The sequence below is a fragment of the Salvia hispanica genome, chromosome 6 (genome assembly GCF_023119035.1).
Source record: "Salvia hispanica cultivar TCC Black 2014 chromosome 6, UniMelb_Shisp_WGS_1.0, whole genome shotgun sequence".
NCBI lineage: Eukaryota > Viridiplantae > Streptophyta > Magnoliopsida > Lamiales > Lamiaceae > Salvia > Salvia hispanica.
Genome location: NC_062970.1, coordinates 15,808,307 through 15,823,874, shown reverse-complemented (window position 1 = coordinate 15,823,874; position 15,568 = coordinate 15,808,307). Strand labels below are relative to the sequence as shown.

Below are 15,568 nucleotides of genomic sequence, written 5' to 3'. Positions count from 1 at the left end.
ACAAATAAAGATTCCGTCAATATACAACATACTCCTATTTCACCAACTGCATATATGAGTACCAATTTTTTTTATTAGAGTATTAGAAGTCCTATTATTTTGTAATTTATCCTGAATCATGCAAACTAGTTGTCTTAAGTTATCAATAAAGACAAAGTCATGTCGTTTTCAAAATCCAACGCCACACTAGCAATTGTGCCACAAATAATTATGTCTATCTATATGTATTGCGATTTGATTGTTTTGTGTATTGTAAGAGAGAGAAAGTATTTGGTTTTGAGTCTTTTGACATGCTACGTTGAAGATAAATTTTACATGTGAAAGTTACATTAATAAAAAAGTGGGTGGCGTTAATGGAAAAAATAAACGTACTATTAGATAAATAAATTGAAAAAAATAAAAATATGCTAAAAATATAGTAAAAGTTAAACAAGTCGATTTTTTTAAATTAATAAGGGACCTGAGAGTATTGATCTTAGGAGCGGATTACCTATTCCAATACACTAATCCATTTCCTACTTCACGCTCATAAAATAAAATATTAAGTGTAGACAATTTTATTTTTTTTTGTTTTGTTACGAGTGTGAAGAAGGAAATGAATTGGTGTTTTGGTTGATCTATCAGTTATCACGAACCACTCCACATATAACCTCACCAGTCACCAAACATACCCAGCATTGATTATCTTCGTCTCTCTCTCTCACTTTCTATCGATAATGGCTCTAACCCCACTAGAGCTCCGGCCGTTGGGCAATACGGGCCTAAAGCTCAGCTCCCTCGGCTTCGGCGCCTCACCACTCGGTAATGTTTTCGGAGTCGTCTCTGAAGCCGACGCCATCGCCACCGTCCGCCAAGCTTTTAACCTCGGAATCAACTTTTTCGATACATCACCGTAATGCAATCAATTTATCTTTTCTCTTTCTTTTATTTTTTCACCTGCCGATTTGATTCACCTTTCAATTTCTGTTTTTATATACTACTTCAGGAAGTTGGATTGTGTCCGAATTGGGTGTTTATGTTTGTTATGTTAAATAATTTTCTTTACATTTTAGATTTGTAAATTTGGAATTTTAGGTATTATGGAGGAACATTATCTGAAAAGATGTTGGGGAAAGCATTGAAGGCTTTGGGAGTTCCTAGAAATGAGTACATTGTGTCGACTAAATGTGGAAGGTATAAAGAAGGTTTTGATTTTAGTGCTGAAAGAGTGACGAGGAGCATTGATGAGAGCCTGGAGAGGTTGCAGCTTGATTATGTTGATATCCTGCAATGTCATGATATAGAATTTGGCTCACTTGATCAGGTTAAATTTTGTTCTTATCTCCATATGCTTGAAGATTAATCGCTTGAGCTGTGTTATATGTACTGTTTCTCAGTGACACCCTTCATCATATGCATATACTATGTCATTACTCAAATTAGGTTTCTTATCTAACAGCCTGAGAAATGTCTCTAAGAAGCTGTGCAATTTTAATCTTTCTGTTCTTTCTGAGAACTTTAATCTGGCAGTATAATAGTATATATATGTTCAATGTGAGGTTGATACAGTCCGCCTTCTGATATCGTTGTTTGTAGTTCATCTGTCGGTTGATTTAAAAGTTTTGAGTTGGTTTTCTGTGTGCAGATTGTCACTGAGACGATTCCCGCACTTCTTAAATTGAAGGAAGCAGGGAAGATTAAATTCATTGGTATAACAGGGCTTCCGTTAGGGATATTCTCTTATGTTCTGGATAGAGTTCCACCTGGAACAGTTGATGTAATCCTATCGTACTGTCACTACGGTATAAACGACTCCACTTTGGAGGATCTCATCCCATACTTGAAGAGCAAGGGTGTTGGTATAATAAGTGCTTCTCCACTTGCTATGGGACTTCTTACTGAAACCGGCCCTCCAGAATGGCACCCTGCTTCCGCCGAACTCAAGGTGATTCTGACTTCTTTAGGCCTCCATCTGATTCTTGGACTTCCAAATGCTTTCAAAATAATATTTGTTTCATTTTGTCTTACCATACATTGAGCTAAAAGCCTGTACTTTGCACCTGAAAAAGAGAAAGATACTCTTTGAATCTTGTGAGGCTTATATGCAAAGAGAAACTTCTTTTTTGACTTATATGTTAAATCATCAATTCTAAGTTACAAGTCAACCTTTTGAATGCTGCTTGCATTGGTTCTGTAATTAAGCTTCTGTATATTATCCTCTCAGGCTGCATGTCAAGATGCTGCTGCATATTGTAAAGAGAAAGGGAAGAATATATCAAAGTTATCTTTGCAATACAGCTTAGCAAATAAAGATATTTCTACCATCTTGGTTGGGATGAATTCTGTCAAACAGGTAAATGTTAATGCCTTTTCACCGGCCTCTAAAATGTTGCTTTTATCATTATAAATGACTTGAAGCCTAGTCTCTTATAACAGTGTTTCAATTGTTGTTCTAACTATTTTGCTACACAATTGCATTAGACTCTGAGTAGATGCGCCAGTAGTTTTATTAGATAGATGGTAAAATCGAAAGTAGTATCCCAATTTCTGTTCTCTTGAGTTTTACTAAAGTGCTTGTTCGTTTTTCTTTTTCATATTGATTCAGTTGCGTTGCCTGTAGTACCTTAATGCAACCTCTTAAAAGTCTATTCTGCCCTTCTAAATATAAATCACTTTGGATCTGTACAATTGGTATGGCTCAATGTTTAGACTTTAGAGAGACTTATCAAGTGTCGAATTACAAAAGCATGTTTCTTTATCAGACACTACCAGAAAGATCTCGATCACGACTATCATACGTTTATGTGGCCAATTTCGTGTAGTAGTACTAACTTGTAAACAAATCATGGATCTGCATCGGATAACATATGTTTTTCTCGGCAGGTTGATGAAAATGTAGCAGCTGCAGTTGAAGTTGCAACAGTTGGGAAGGATGAGAAGGCCATATCGGAGATTGAAGAAATTCTGAAACCTGTGAAAAATAAGACATGGCCTAGTGGCATTCAGCAGAGTTGATCATTTCATATATTGCTAAAATCTGGAGTGATGCCAACCCTTTCCATTTTATTCGTCTATTATTCCTCCTTTGTAAGTAATTGTGTTTTTTATAATAATTATGTAATGCTACGGCTGTTGCTTAACATTAATGTTACCTTGGATCACTCTTGTATTAAATCATTCACATCATATATTATGTTATGTCCTTAATTATTCCCCGCAGAAAGGAAATGATACTTTTTCAACCAAATTCTTTCTAAATAATATGCATATATCTTAGATTCATAGTACTAGTAATCCTTGGTGATTGGCTAATATCATTGATGAGTGTTTCCAAAACCATCTTAGAACATAGTCGAGAAACACATTTGCCAATTCTGAGCAATTCTTCCAACACCAAGATACCCATAGCGTATTGCATTTGCCAATTTGTTAGTAGTGATGTTTAGAGTAATATGCATAGAGAAAAGGATAAGAGTCTCTTCTTTTACCACCACAAAAGAAAATGCACGTAACTGATAAACTCATGTATTTCAACAGCAAAAGATGAATGAGTTTACTACTATTAGGTGTGCTGATCACTTGCCAGCCTGGATGTTTTGTAGGCAAATTACAAATCTAAGTTGAATGGAATTGAACTGTTATTGGCAATCATGCTTTTAAATGTCCACTAAAATGAATTCAAAAGGATGAAATGTAAAAGAGAAAACTCCACATCCACGCCAACTATTATGTAAAACGATAATGGTAAAATAAAATAAGATCCACAGTTGAAAATCACACTCATACACTCATACATGATACATTTAAAGCATAATTTTGAAAACTTATGATTGATATATACTGGATTGGTCTAGTTGACGAAGGCATGATTGTAATTTGTGAAGTAGTTTCAGCACAATATGAGAATATCCGAGCATAATCCGTCCAAAGATGAGCAAAACATGCATACCAAATAAAATCATGATTTTTATTACTCCCTCCGTCCCACTTTAGCAGTCCCATTGACTTTTCTGCCCTCTTTTTGTAAAAAAGATAAAAAATAGTTAAAGTGGAGAAATGGTAAGGTAAGAGAGCCAATAACGTAGATAAGACTCTTCTCTATATTATTCTCTCTCTTAATCTACCATTTCTCCTCTTTAATAATTTTTTATCATTTTTACAAAAAGATAGCAGAAAAGTCAATGAGACTACTAAAGCGGGACGGAGGAAGTACAATAAAAACCTCCAATATATAAATACCAAGTACTTGGGGAGTGTTATATTGTTAACTCAATACTTAATTGCTAACTAAAACTAGCTATCAAATATTTAAATTAAGGGCCTAGATCATCAACCCCGAAATGTCAATACGATCAACAAAAAACGTCTATCCTATAACTTTAAAGTGCATATAACTTTCTCGATTTAAATTATTTTCAGCACAACATATATCAAATTAAAGATAATTTTATAAGGATTCTAACGATATCTCACTTACATATGTTAAGACGTCAAAATTTGAAAAAAAAATTCAAAATTTTTTAATTTTTTCGTAAAACACGAATGCATCAATATAGTATATATAAAATATGTCAATATAATACATGTAGAATGTCAATATAAGTCATGTGTTAACATTTTCAAATCATTGTGTTCACATTCTTAAAGTATTGTGTTGATATTTTCGAAACACTATATTGACATTTTCATCTAAAACCCTAATTTGGTAGTATTTTTTTATCTTTTTCGATTTAATTAATAAAAACGAAAATTACACGTGATAAATTGTAAATCACAAATTTTCTAAAATTCTATTGTCTTATCTTAAATTAATTGTATAATAATTAAATAATGAGTTAACAGTTGATCTCCGCAGAGTACTATCAGTCAAAATTGTTTAAAGCTAGCGATTTATTTAACTTTCATCCCCGTATCAAAATATCAACTACCACACTCCTTATTTGGAATTAAATCGTTAGATATATAAATCATTATTTTATTTTAGTAGTAATTCATGATATTTAGATCCAAACTATGTATCAAAACAACAATATTTTGATATTAAGATCAAGGTAAGAGATTGTGGATGCCAAATCAGTTACTACTTCTTTGAGTCAAGGACATAATTATAAAAATATCAGTTACTATAGGGGTGGCAAAATGGGTAGTGGGTAACGGGTAATTCCCATCTCGACCCGTTACTCGCCGGGTATCGGGTACCTGCTACCCGACGATAACGGGAAATAGGGCGGGATCGGGTAGTGTTTTTTAGAGTTTTGCGGGTAACGGGTATACCTGCTACCCGCGCGGGTATACCTGTTAATCGTGATAATACCCGTTATCATTAGTACTAGCCATATACCATCTTTTAATACTCTATCCGTTCCTTATTAATAGAGGCGATTCAAATAGTTATAGTGGAGAAAAAAAATAAATAGTTGAATAATAATAGTCATATACGCACTCATTTTGAAAAATTAAAAATAAATAGTTAAAATGAAGAAAAAGTAAAGTAAGAGAGATAATAATGTAGAGAAGTGTAGTTATATTATTATTTTTTTAAAATGAGTGAAGAAAATGAAACGCCTCTATTAAGGCAGAACAATGGGAGTACTTTATATAATCTAATAGTTCTTTCGAAACATTTTTCATATTCCAACGAACATACAATTGAAAACTCACCGGAATTAGAGTGTCCCCTCACTTTTATTCTCAATAAGTTTATCATCGTTACTACAATTATTACTACTATAATACCACTCTCTCACGAAAAAGTATATAATCTCTAAATAATAATCCTCCAAAACAAGAAATTTATAATAAGAAATTTATTATAGAGAAATGCTGGAAAAGTGAGCAGCCAATCAGAGGTGAGCATTTGTGGTAAAATAGTGGAAACACAGTCACCACAGAGCTCTCTCATTCTACACTCACCACAAAGAAGAAAATAGAAATGGCGGCGACCAGAGTCATTGCATCGGCTGGCAACGCCGTCTCCAGCGGTTTTCTCTGCAGAGGCCAATTCCGGGCTGCGCCTCAAAGCCTCAATCTCAGCTTCAGAAACGGCAGATTCCTGACGCAGAAAAGGCGCCTCTTTACGTGCAATGCCATACAAAACCCCCAAGTTCAAATCAAGGAAGAGGGCCAGCCCGAATCCCTCGATTACCGCGTCTTCTTCCTCGATAATTCCGGCAAAAAGGTATGTCAAACTCGGATATAACACGTTGTTTTTATGTCCTTTTCTCTCTTTTGTTTGAGTTTTATTGGAAAGTTACTTTAATTGGAGGATGGAATCTGATATTTGGGAATGGTGATTTTACACTGGTTTTGAATAGAATCTAGCACGATTTGACTCTTCGTATCTTTTTCATACTTCTTCCATTTAATTCAACAGAAATATTAACAGTATTGATGATTTTCTTTATACATTTAGGATTATTTTAGGCGTTTATTCATTGGCTGATGCTAATTCCTTAACCAGGCTATCATGTGTGAGAACTAGTACATCGAATTATTAAATTCTACTAGCAAATTCGTGGAGATAATTTTGCTGTTTATTTGGAATTAATGGATGCTGGTTATGTAATAGTACTTCAAACTGTGAGTTCATATTGATGATAAGTGCTGTGTGATTGTTTGACACAGATTTCCCCCTGGCATGATATTCCACTGCACTTGGGTGATGGTGTATTCAATTTCATCGTGGAGATTCCAAAGGAATCTAGTGCAAAGATGGAAGTTGCTACAGATGAAGTGTATACCCCCATTAAGCAAGATACAAAGAAGGGAAAACTCCGATGCTACCCGTAAGATTGCTCTAATTTCACTTTCCTACTCCCTCATGGCACTGAAACATAATTTTCTGTTTCAAACCAACAGAAAAAGCATCCCTGTTTTTTAGGCTGTCTATATTTTTGGAATTGTGAAATGGCCGACTGTGATATAGTATGTTGAAGCAATGGTATCCGAAAGTGAAAAAAAGCAGAGATGGAAATGGAATTTTAGTTGCTTTATAAGAACTGCTGAATAGTTCTACTTGTGAGTGGTTCTTGTTTTCTTATTCTTAATTTCCATGCTCTTCTGTAGATACAACATCAACTGGAACTATGGATTGCTTCCACAAACATGGGAAGATCCTTCACTTGCAAATGCTGAAGTTGAGGGGGCATTTGGAGATAATGATCCAGGTGCAGTATCATGTTATTCAACATCATTCTTTTAATATGTTGTTAAGTAAACATCCGTATGGAAACTTATATAGGAAATTAAGTAAGGGAGCAAGTTTAATCTAATTGTAATATCCTTTTCTTATAGTTGATGTTGTTGAGATTGGGGATAGCCAAGGAAAAATTGGGCAAGTCATGAAAGTGAAGCCCTTGGCTGCTTTGGCAATGATAGATGAGGGAGAGCTTGACTGGAAAATAGTTGCCATTTCATTGGATGATCCAAGGGCTTCCCTTGTTAATGATGTTGATGATGTCGAGAAGCATTTTCCAGTAAGTAATATCATATCCATATGATATTAGTCAGCAGCTTTTCTACCTTTACTAAAACTCTACTCTTCATCATTCTCCTGTTCTATCACATATAGAGAGAGCTGACTTGTATTTCTAACTTTTGAAGAGTGCTTAAAAAGTTCATCTACATCTTGGTTTAATTTGAACTTTCTAGGACAGCTTGAATGATATCAAGTTCATCTATATCTTGATTTAATTTGAATTTTCTAGAACACAATCTACTTTTAAACTGGTGATTTCTTTGCTTGGCTTCTATGAAGAGTGTAGTGGATCAATCTACATAATAATAGTACATCTCATAAGTCATAAGTTGGCTGGTTGTGAAATTTATCTGTAAAAAGCTTGAAACAGATAAAATGCCAAACTCAATTACTGATACTCTTTTGCAGGGAACTCTCACTGCAATCAGAGACTGGTTCAGGGACTACAAGATACCCGATGGAAAACCTGCCAACAGATTTGGCCTTGACAACAAGCCAGCAAACAAGGTATTATTTCAACTATTTATGTATCTGAAAAATGTCTCATCTATCGCTCCTATCCTAACCATGATTGATCTGGTAAATATTTCCTTGTTTGCTGAGTGCAGGATTATGCACTTAAGGTTATCACTGAGACAAACGAATCGTGGGCTAAACTTGTGAAAAGATCCATTCCTTCTGGTGAACTTTCTCTTGTCTAAATGAAGCTACAGTGTTTGTGCTGCATCCCTGGTAAAGCGATGTACTTCTTTTGCTGGCAATTTGCCGTTATTTATTTTTCTGGTACTGAGAGATAAAATATTTGAGCAATGGAACTATTGCTTGTGTATTGACCTTGGACAAGTTTTTCATGAATGAAGAGTCTCTTTCCTTTGCCACCAACTCCTTATATGCTTGTGTTGTGTGTTATAAAGAGAGAATTATATGGAAATACATGAATCTTTTGTGAGAAGACAAAGAATATAAAATGTTGCCAGCTATTTTTTTAAATCTCACGTCAAGTCTAATATTTCACAAAGTTTTGGTAGATAGAAGGAATAATCTTTATATTGCTTTCATGTACTCTATATAATTAACAAAATTTGAACCATCCATATGCACATTAGGTCATCCACAATGTAGTTGCTTCGGGTGCAGCTGCATTGCAACGCATCAATCAACGTGGGCAGGTGCCTTTCCACCCCCACCCAGCACAAAGCCCAGCAGCCTGTCTATGTGGTCGCCGACATTTTTTTATAATTTTTGAGTTTTTAAAAACTCCAATTTCTTCTATAAATCCACTCATTTCCTACACAGTTTTGCACACTTACTCTGCTTGCACAATCTCTTTTTATCTTTTTACAAATTTGTCAGAAATAGATCCAAGTGCTAATTCAAACTGAATAATAAAACTGTTAATGAAATGAGGCTATGGATTACAGGGCAAAATTATGGATGCCTTTTATAGACAGTGGATGACAGGAGTATTACCGTAACGTCCTTTTCAACAAACCCCACTTAACAACGACTACTTAATACTACTTGGATATGGACAAGAAATAAAAACATGTCTTGCGATTCCCTTATCTGACCTTTTGTGATGAAAGAAATTACAGTTGGCCATCACAGCTACGAATTCGAAATTTCAATATCAAATCACAATAGTTAGGGATGAAAAACCAGTCCCAATACTATTACAAGGCAACTAATGCCATAAACATATGGACATTTCTGGGCAAATATCAGATTATATACATGATGAAAATTGAAAGGAAGAATTTACACAAACTAGGTGAAAAATCCAACCATGTCTCCCACTTGCTTGTATGCCAAAAAAGTCTTAGCGAAGTCGGACCTCTAGCTGAGGAAACGATGATGCGACGCAAACACTCCAAACCCTAAGCTGGTTCCGCCATCTTCTCCTTAAGCAACGGAGTGGAATTCGACTTATCCACCACCAGAGCTGGGTGCTCAGCATCTTCGTTATATCTATCCACAGCAGGCATGAAAATTCCTGTATATACAAGATGTGCTCATTGTCTAGTGCTGAATTCGTTCCATATGAAAGATATTCATGTTCTAATGTAGGTGGAGGATCCATTGGATCGAAATGGTTTGCACCATGAAGTGAACGAATTGGGGAAGGAGGAGTATTTTTCTACTTTAATGAGGAATTGTAATTTCACAATGTGTCTGGAGCCTAAAGGAAAACTATGTTAGATGTCTTAAAATTTCTGCAGAGAGGGGGAGACCATGTCATTACCGGCTGGCCTAAAGGAAAACTAGGCCATCATCCTGGTGGTCGGGGGGGTGGGGGGTGACAGCCTCTTGCCCCCACTAAATTTGTCGTTGTTCTAATGGAGTATGTGCTAATCTACCACATACTTTGTGGATTGAACAATTTTAAGCATGTTCGATCATGCAGTTAGTCAAATACTAAATGATAGTAGTATGTATTTTTGATAAACGTATGAACATACGTACCTATAACCCAAATTGCACCAGCCACGAATAGAATAGACGTCAAAGTAAGGGCAGTAACCCTCCAATTGTTAATCCGATCCTGCAGAAGGCAACTCTTATCATGAGTACTACTAAAAATGGGTCATGAATCTTGCTTGCATCTAAACCAAACATTCAATACATTGTTTTATATCTTGGTTACCAAAAGAAAAGTGGAAAAAAAATCCCACAATCCAGTGTAGGACAAAATATATAGAATGGAATATAAGAGGAAATAAGAAGAGAAACCTGGAGAAGCCCGACAAGGGGAGAGGAGGGCACATCACCAAATATGTGAATTGATACAGTAGACATTGCCATTGATAGTGGTCGAAGACTAGGCTTGACACAATGCAGACAAACGAAATTTACAGGGGCCTGCAAAGGTCATCGATGGAATCATATTTTCACATTTGAATTTAGATAATTTAGGTCAAAATGTAGGGATGAAATCTAGGAGCACTGATAAGACCACACTAAATGAAATATATCTAACGGACTGAAAATGCGACCAAGTTAGAAATTTGAATATACAAAGATGACTGCGAAGAACAGTACCTGAGTAGCAAATACGAGCAACTCTCCGATTGCAAAAAGTGCCAGAAAAACATACAGGCTATGGAAACAAAAGGCAGCAAAGCAGAATGCTGCTCCAAGGAGTGTAGCAACCGAAAGAAGCTACAAACAGACATACCAAGAACAAAGAAAGTGAATAATTGGGATCTACATTAATAGTAACGACTCCATTTCACTTTTGGTGTAATTTACAAAATATTAAACTTTCTCATCCCTTTCTTATTTGTAATGCAGAATCAGGGAGAAGGATAGGATGAATTCCGCTTATAAAAACCGTAGTTTCATGGGTGATCAACAATTACAACACGACTTTGAATCTGGATTGCATTAAAACAATACGAGTTAAGGAATGCCGATCACCTTAAATGCATTGGGTAATGTGGAATTCATACGATCAAGAACAAGACCGCCTGCTATTGACCCGAAGACTCCACAGATCGCTGTAACTCCACCAAACATATAATCTGCATTGCTCTGGAGAAAATAACAATCGATGTTTAGCCTAAAAAATGGAAATAATCATCCAAAAGAGACATCAGGATTTATTACATGACACATTTAGATATTTCTCCACATAAAAGCATTCAGATGCATAGCCTATTTATCATTTCCATTTTACGTGCACAAAGAGCTTACCATGTGGTATATATTATAGCCCGCCTTAGGTCCCCAGTAAGAATAGGCACCTATCACAAAATTATATGCGATATACCCTGCAATCACCATTGAGAAAGAGAAGAATTACAAGGACATATAGTAGTAGCAAGGAAACACTCTTCATTACAGGCTTGCAAGCAACTGATTGTGGGTCGGAAACCATTTCTTTGATCATATTTTTGGTCAATATATCAGAGTGTACCATAGCTCCAGATAATCACTATTTTCATTGTTTATGGCTTCAGAAGAAAGAAGATTTACCAAGAACATTAACCACGTACACCTTGTTAAGCAAAAGAAGTTGCATATCTTTCCCAAATGCCGTTAAAGCTCCGAACCTGAAATATACAGCATTTATTCAAGAAAGGAAAAAAAATATCCATATGTGCTCTATATCAGATCATCTAATAAATGGAAATGTTAGTTTAGAAAGATTTTTCCTCTAGAAAAAAACTAGACAGTCTTAAACCAGAGTGATGATGTTAGCTCATATGTTCTTTACCTCAAAGATTTTGAACTTTCATCACCAACCACTCCCCTTGTAGAAAGGTCAGACCCTGCAAAGATAGTTGAAAATGGTAATCTAACTAAGAAAATCTTGTATAGTTCTTCTAGAGATGAAGCTCCGAAGAAGACTACGAAACTATGCATTTATAACAGGTATTTGTTAAAAAGGAAGTAGGAAACCAGGATATGTATAATATATACATATCGATATTTCACCAATGAAGTCCACCCAAGAATATTACAAGTCCATTCGTATATTTTACTTGAACACAACCGATTATATGACACCACTAAACCTCAAAAAAAGTCACCCAACATTTTCAGGTACGTATTCGAATCACGTTATAAGCGGCAAAAATTTAATTACCCAAGATTTAGGACACAGGTATGATATTCTCACTTAGAAGATAGGAATAATAAAGTAAACATCTTTCTACAGTTTTAGATTAACTAGCACCTTGATCTTCTGATCCATCATCCGCTGCTGTCAAAGGCTGGCTAGCTTCAGCAGGACCAAAACCTGGATAAAATAGGCTTCAACAATCAGCTAATAGATATAGTTTCTGCAAAGTGTATGACTGGTTCACTGACCTTTCAACTGTAATGGTTTCATCACAAAGCCTAAAATAGCAAAAGGAAGCATCAATAGTGCCTCCACCCAGAATGCCCATCGCCAACCAAAGGTACTAATCTGTGATCAAGCACAAAGTATTTGTGAACTGAATCAACTAACACAGAAACATTTTAATTAATTTGATATCTGGACAACAATAGAGACGGAATACAAGAATCAAGTCCAATGAGATATGTAGTACCACTCAATGCTTGATAAAGGACTAATCAATAGAAATTAGCAGATATAGTAGCTATCGAGCATGAACGTACCAATCCACCATAAACGTACCCCACTGCAACACCAGTTGGTATACACATGTAAAATGCTCCAAGCCATGCTATTCTCTAGGAAGAGAGAATGTCAAAAGGAAAAGGTCAATTCAAGAATGAAACAGCACAAATAAAGGTTGAGTAGAAAATGATGGACTAGATTCTACAGGGAAGGGGAGAATGTTTCCAATGAAGACCAAACTCATGGATTGAACAGCACCAGGCTTTATAATTAGTATAACCACATTATCAATAAAATAGACATTGAAGGTACCAAGAGTAGTGATAAAATACAAACTTATATATTGTACAACCTCAAAACTCTCCAACACAACTTCAATTTCAATACAATATCAGCACAACGTAAAATTAAGATTTTAATGTGAACACAATATCAATACAACATCAATCATTGACTACCGTTGAAATTCTGTTGACAGTTTCCTGTTGATGTTTTTTTTTTATCTATTGATATTTTTTAATGGTCCAGATCATAATTTTGAATTTGTACAATATTTAGAGTTTTCATTTAATCTCATTCCGAAGGTACCAATACTAGTATGTTGGATAGAAGAAACAAATATAGCTAGTCATATTTGTTTTTCAAATGCCTAAATAGATATGCCAGTAAAAGTCTGGAATTAGATTTGCAGTAATATGCAGGCCTTGGTGTGATTTATAATTTTCTATCAGATTCTAGCAATGAAAATCATAACTAAACCTATTTGCAGTGCTTAGTCAATGATGAATTTATTGTACATTGCTCCAGTGAATTATATAAAAATGTTCTATATGCAGCATCAGCATATTTCCAAGGAACTTTTACCAACTCAAAATTTTTAGAGAATACATAATGTTGATAAAGTGTTTAATAAACACAATGAATAATGATCTGAGGTCTTAAGAGTCTTATGCATGAATGTTTAGGAAAGACATCAAACCTGTGTGACTGGGGCATTGTCATCTATGAAAGGAGCAGCAAGACTTATGAATGAAGCCTCGCCAACACCCACTAGCCTACAGAAAACGAACTCCAGCCACAAATTAAGTAACAGCACAACAATAAGGAACGAAAACATTTTCCTTTTTGGGTTGTCCCGTTAAAAATGAAACGTTTCCTAAAATGGAAACATCACTCTCTCTACTTTTCTTTCTCTCTTACTTTACTCTTTCTTTATTAACTCACAAAACAACACTGCATAAAATTCCGTACCGGAAACCAAATGTTTCATATTTATTGGACGGAGGGAGTATTAAATAAAATTTCAAAGCATAATGCTACATGATACAAAAGACACGGGGCAATAAGGGCTCAAATGGTAGATACTTATAGACATCCAGATCATGGCTGTTCTTATTTGATGATCTTGTACTTATCATGGCTCAGTAGGGCCACTACGAAAAAAACAGTCATGAGTTTGAAGGTTTATTACCTCTTGGCTGTAGATGCAAATATCGGAGATGCCACAAGGAGGCCAACCATGAAAGCAGATGATATAACTCCATCCTCAAAGTTAGTCATGTCAAATTCACCCCTACATAAAGATAGGGAGAGAAATGAAACTTTCTTGGAATATTAGCAGAACAGGATTCATGCTTTAAGTTAGAATAGCATACAAACTTAGTCAGATTGAAATCAGAATACTATTTTGGAAGTACAATCTCGAGGAAAGACTGAAGCATGTGGTGCCAAAATTTAGTAAGAAAAGGAAGCCCTGTTCATACTCATTCTAATAATTCCTCTGTTACATAATGACAAAGGAAGAAATCAAGGATATGAGACTAAAGCCAATGAAGAAGATTGGAAATTTGACACGAGATTTATTTTTATCGTGAATCAGTGATATGGAAAACTAAAGCTAGTTGGATGTGTCATTTTGGATCATATTGGCATAACAATATTCAATATCGAAGATAACAGTAAGAAGAGAAGAACAACCACTACCATTACAGGCTAAAAATATGTGAAAATGCCAAATGATAGACTTACTGAATTCCACTACCAGGTGTGCATACACCACTTTCTGAGCAAGTTCTGGCGCTCCCATTTACACCATTACTCGCTATAGCTCCACGATCAATGTAATTTATCAAGTTGATCACACAAAAAATAGCAAGAAGCCTGCCAAATACAGCAAAAAAGTTACAAACAGCTGAGAAACAAATGTCAAACATCATGAGTGAACAAGGTCAAGGGAGACTGAGAGAGACAACTAAGAAATTATAAGAACATTTCCACAAGTCTCATACTAAAGATATCATTTTCCCCCTTAACTTAAACCAGAATTATTTACAAAACCCATCAAACAAAACAAATTGCTGCTGCATTACTCCCAAGTAACCTCACCCCAATTCTTGAAAACCAAACCCAAAAAAGATTCAAACTTTTTCAACCCTTCCACCATATATTCTCCAATTCACCAAGAAGAGCAATCACATCATCATAGCTGTATTGAACTACAACCATGGTAAATCAACATAAAATAATAGGCAGGGAAAAAAAGGTTGACCTTTTCGGAGTAAACCAAGAAGGTTTAGGGGCTAAAGAGGTGGAAGCTCTAGCCATATCTGTACCCGCCCCTTTCTCCGTCTCCAAAGTCACAGCTGCAGATTGAGCCCCTGGGGCCTGGCTCGGATCCGGGTTTGGATTAGGCCCCGGATTTGAATTTGGAGTGGGATTTGAATTGGGGTGTTGTGTGTTTTCTTCGTCCCCCATCAAATGAGAAATATCTTGGAGTATAAATATAGGAGTATTATTGTTTGGTTTGACTGCAACCGATGTTCAACCGCCCGTCTTCTTCCCTTATTTTGTTTTGCTTTATACTAAAGTTTTTTATTTCTCCTTTTCACTTTGTTTTGTATGCTTTTTATTGAATCAAACTTCGGCAGTGATTTACAGAAATCATTCTGAATTCAACTGAGGAAGAAGGATACAATTGTCGTTGATGTTTGTTGAGAATTTTGGCTCAATGCAATGGGATCTTTTGAGTATTTTTCGTTAGATTT

General features: G+C 35.5%; 3 protein-coding genes across 3 annotated transcripts; 2 read left to right on the top strand and 1 right to left on the bottom strand.

Moving 5' to 3' along the window:
* The first annotated feature begins 600 nt into the window (after positions 1-600).
* LOC125192502 (L-galactose dehydrogenase) lies at positions 601-3,198 on the top strand. The gene is made up of 5 exons (XM_048090098.1): positions 601-892; positions 1,075-1,303; positions 1,625-1,924; positions 2,204-2,332; positions 2,863-3,198. Exons 1-5 carry the CDS (start codon positions 717-719, stop codon positions 2,992-2,994), a joined length of 966 nt encoding a protein of 321 aa, XP_047946055.1. The 5' UTR covers positions 601-716; the 3' UTR covers positions 2,995-3,198.
* Positions 3,199-5,848: 2,650 nt separating this feature from the next.
* Positions 5,849-8,334, top strand: LOC125192404 (soluble inorganic pyrophosphatase 6, chloroplastic-like). Its single transcript, XM_048089943.1, has 6 exons — positions 5,849-6,157; positions 6,604-6,764; positions 7,045-7,145; positions 7,273-7,454; positions 7,865-7,963; positions 8,065-8,334. The coding sequence occupies exons 1-6, from the start codon at positions 5,912-5,914 to the stop codon at positions 8,155-8,157; spliced, it is 882 nt and encodes a 293-aa protein (XP_047945900.1). The 5' UTR covers positions 5,849-5,911; the 3' UTR covers positions 8,158-8,334.
* A 656-nt stretch (positions 8,335-8,990) lies between these two features.
* LOC125197268 (probable sphingolipid transporter spinster homolog 2) lies at positions 8,991-15,518 on the bottom strand. Its single transcript, XM_048095993.1, is given in 15 exon segments — positions 8,991-9,449; positions 9,920-9,998; positions 10,187-10,315; positions 10,496-10,615; positions 10,874-10,987; positions 11,150-11,226; positions 11,432-11,508; positions 11,673-11,727; positions 12,135-12,197; positions 12,269-12,368; positions 12,563-12,637; positions 13,504-13,645; positions 13,936-14,097; positions 14,553-14,684; positions 15,073-15,518. Coding segments are annotated over 15 exon segments (1,647 nt in total). The 5' UTR covers positions 15,279-15,518; the 3' UTR covers positions 8,991-9,333.
* Between the last annotated feature and the right edge of the window lie 50 nt (positions 15,519-15,568).

Bases quoted from the DNA above. Each gene is read 5' to 3' on its own strand.
- LOC125192502 (XM_048090098.1), top strand. From the start codon at position 717: ATGGCTCTAACCCCACTAGAGCTCCGGCCGTTGGGCAATACGGGCCTA. The intron at 1,925-2,203 runs GTGATTCTGACT...TTATCCTCTCAG, and splicing joins CTGCTTCCGCCGAACTCAAG to GCTGCATGTCAAGATGCTGC. The intron at 2,333-2,862 runs GTAAATGTTAAT...TTTTCTCGGCAG, and splicing joins GGATGAATTCTGTCAAACAG to GTTGATGAAAATGTAGCAGC.
- LOC125192404 (XM_048089943.1), top strand. From the start codon at position 5,912: ATGGCGGCGACCAGAGTCATTGCATCGGCTGGCAACGCCGTCTCCAGC. The intron at 6,765-7,044 runs GTAAGATTGCTC...GCTCTTCTGTAG, and splicing joins GGAAAACTCCGATGCTACCC to ATACAACATCAACTGGAACT. The intron at 7,964-8,064 runs GTATTATTTCAA...TGCTGAGTGCAG, and splicing joins ACAACAAGCCAGCAAACAAG to GATTATGCACTTAAGGTTAT.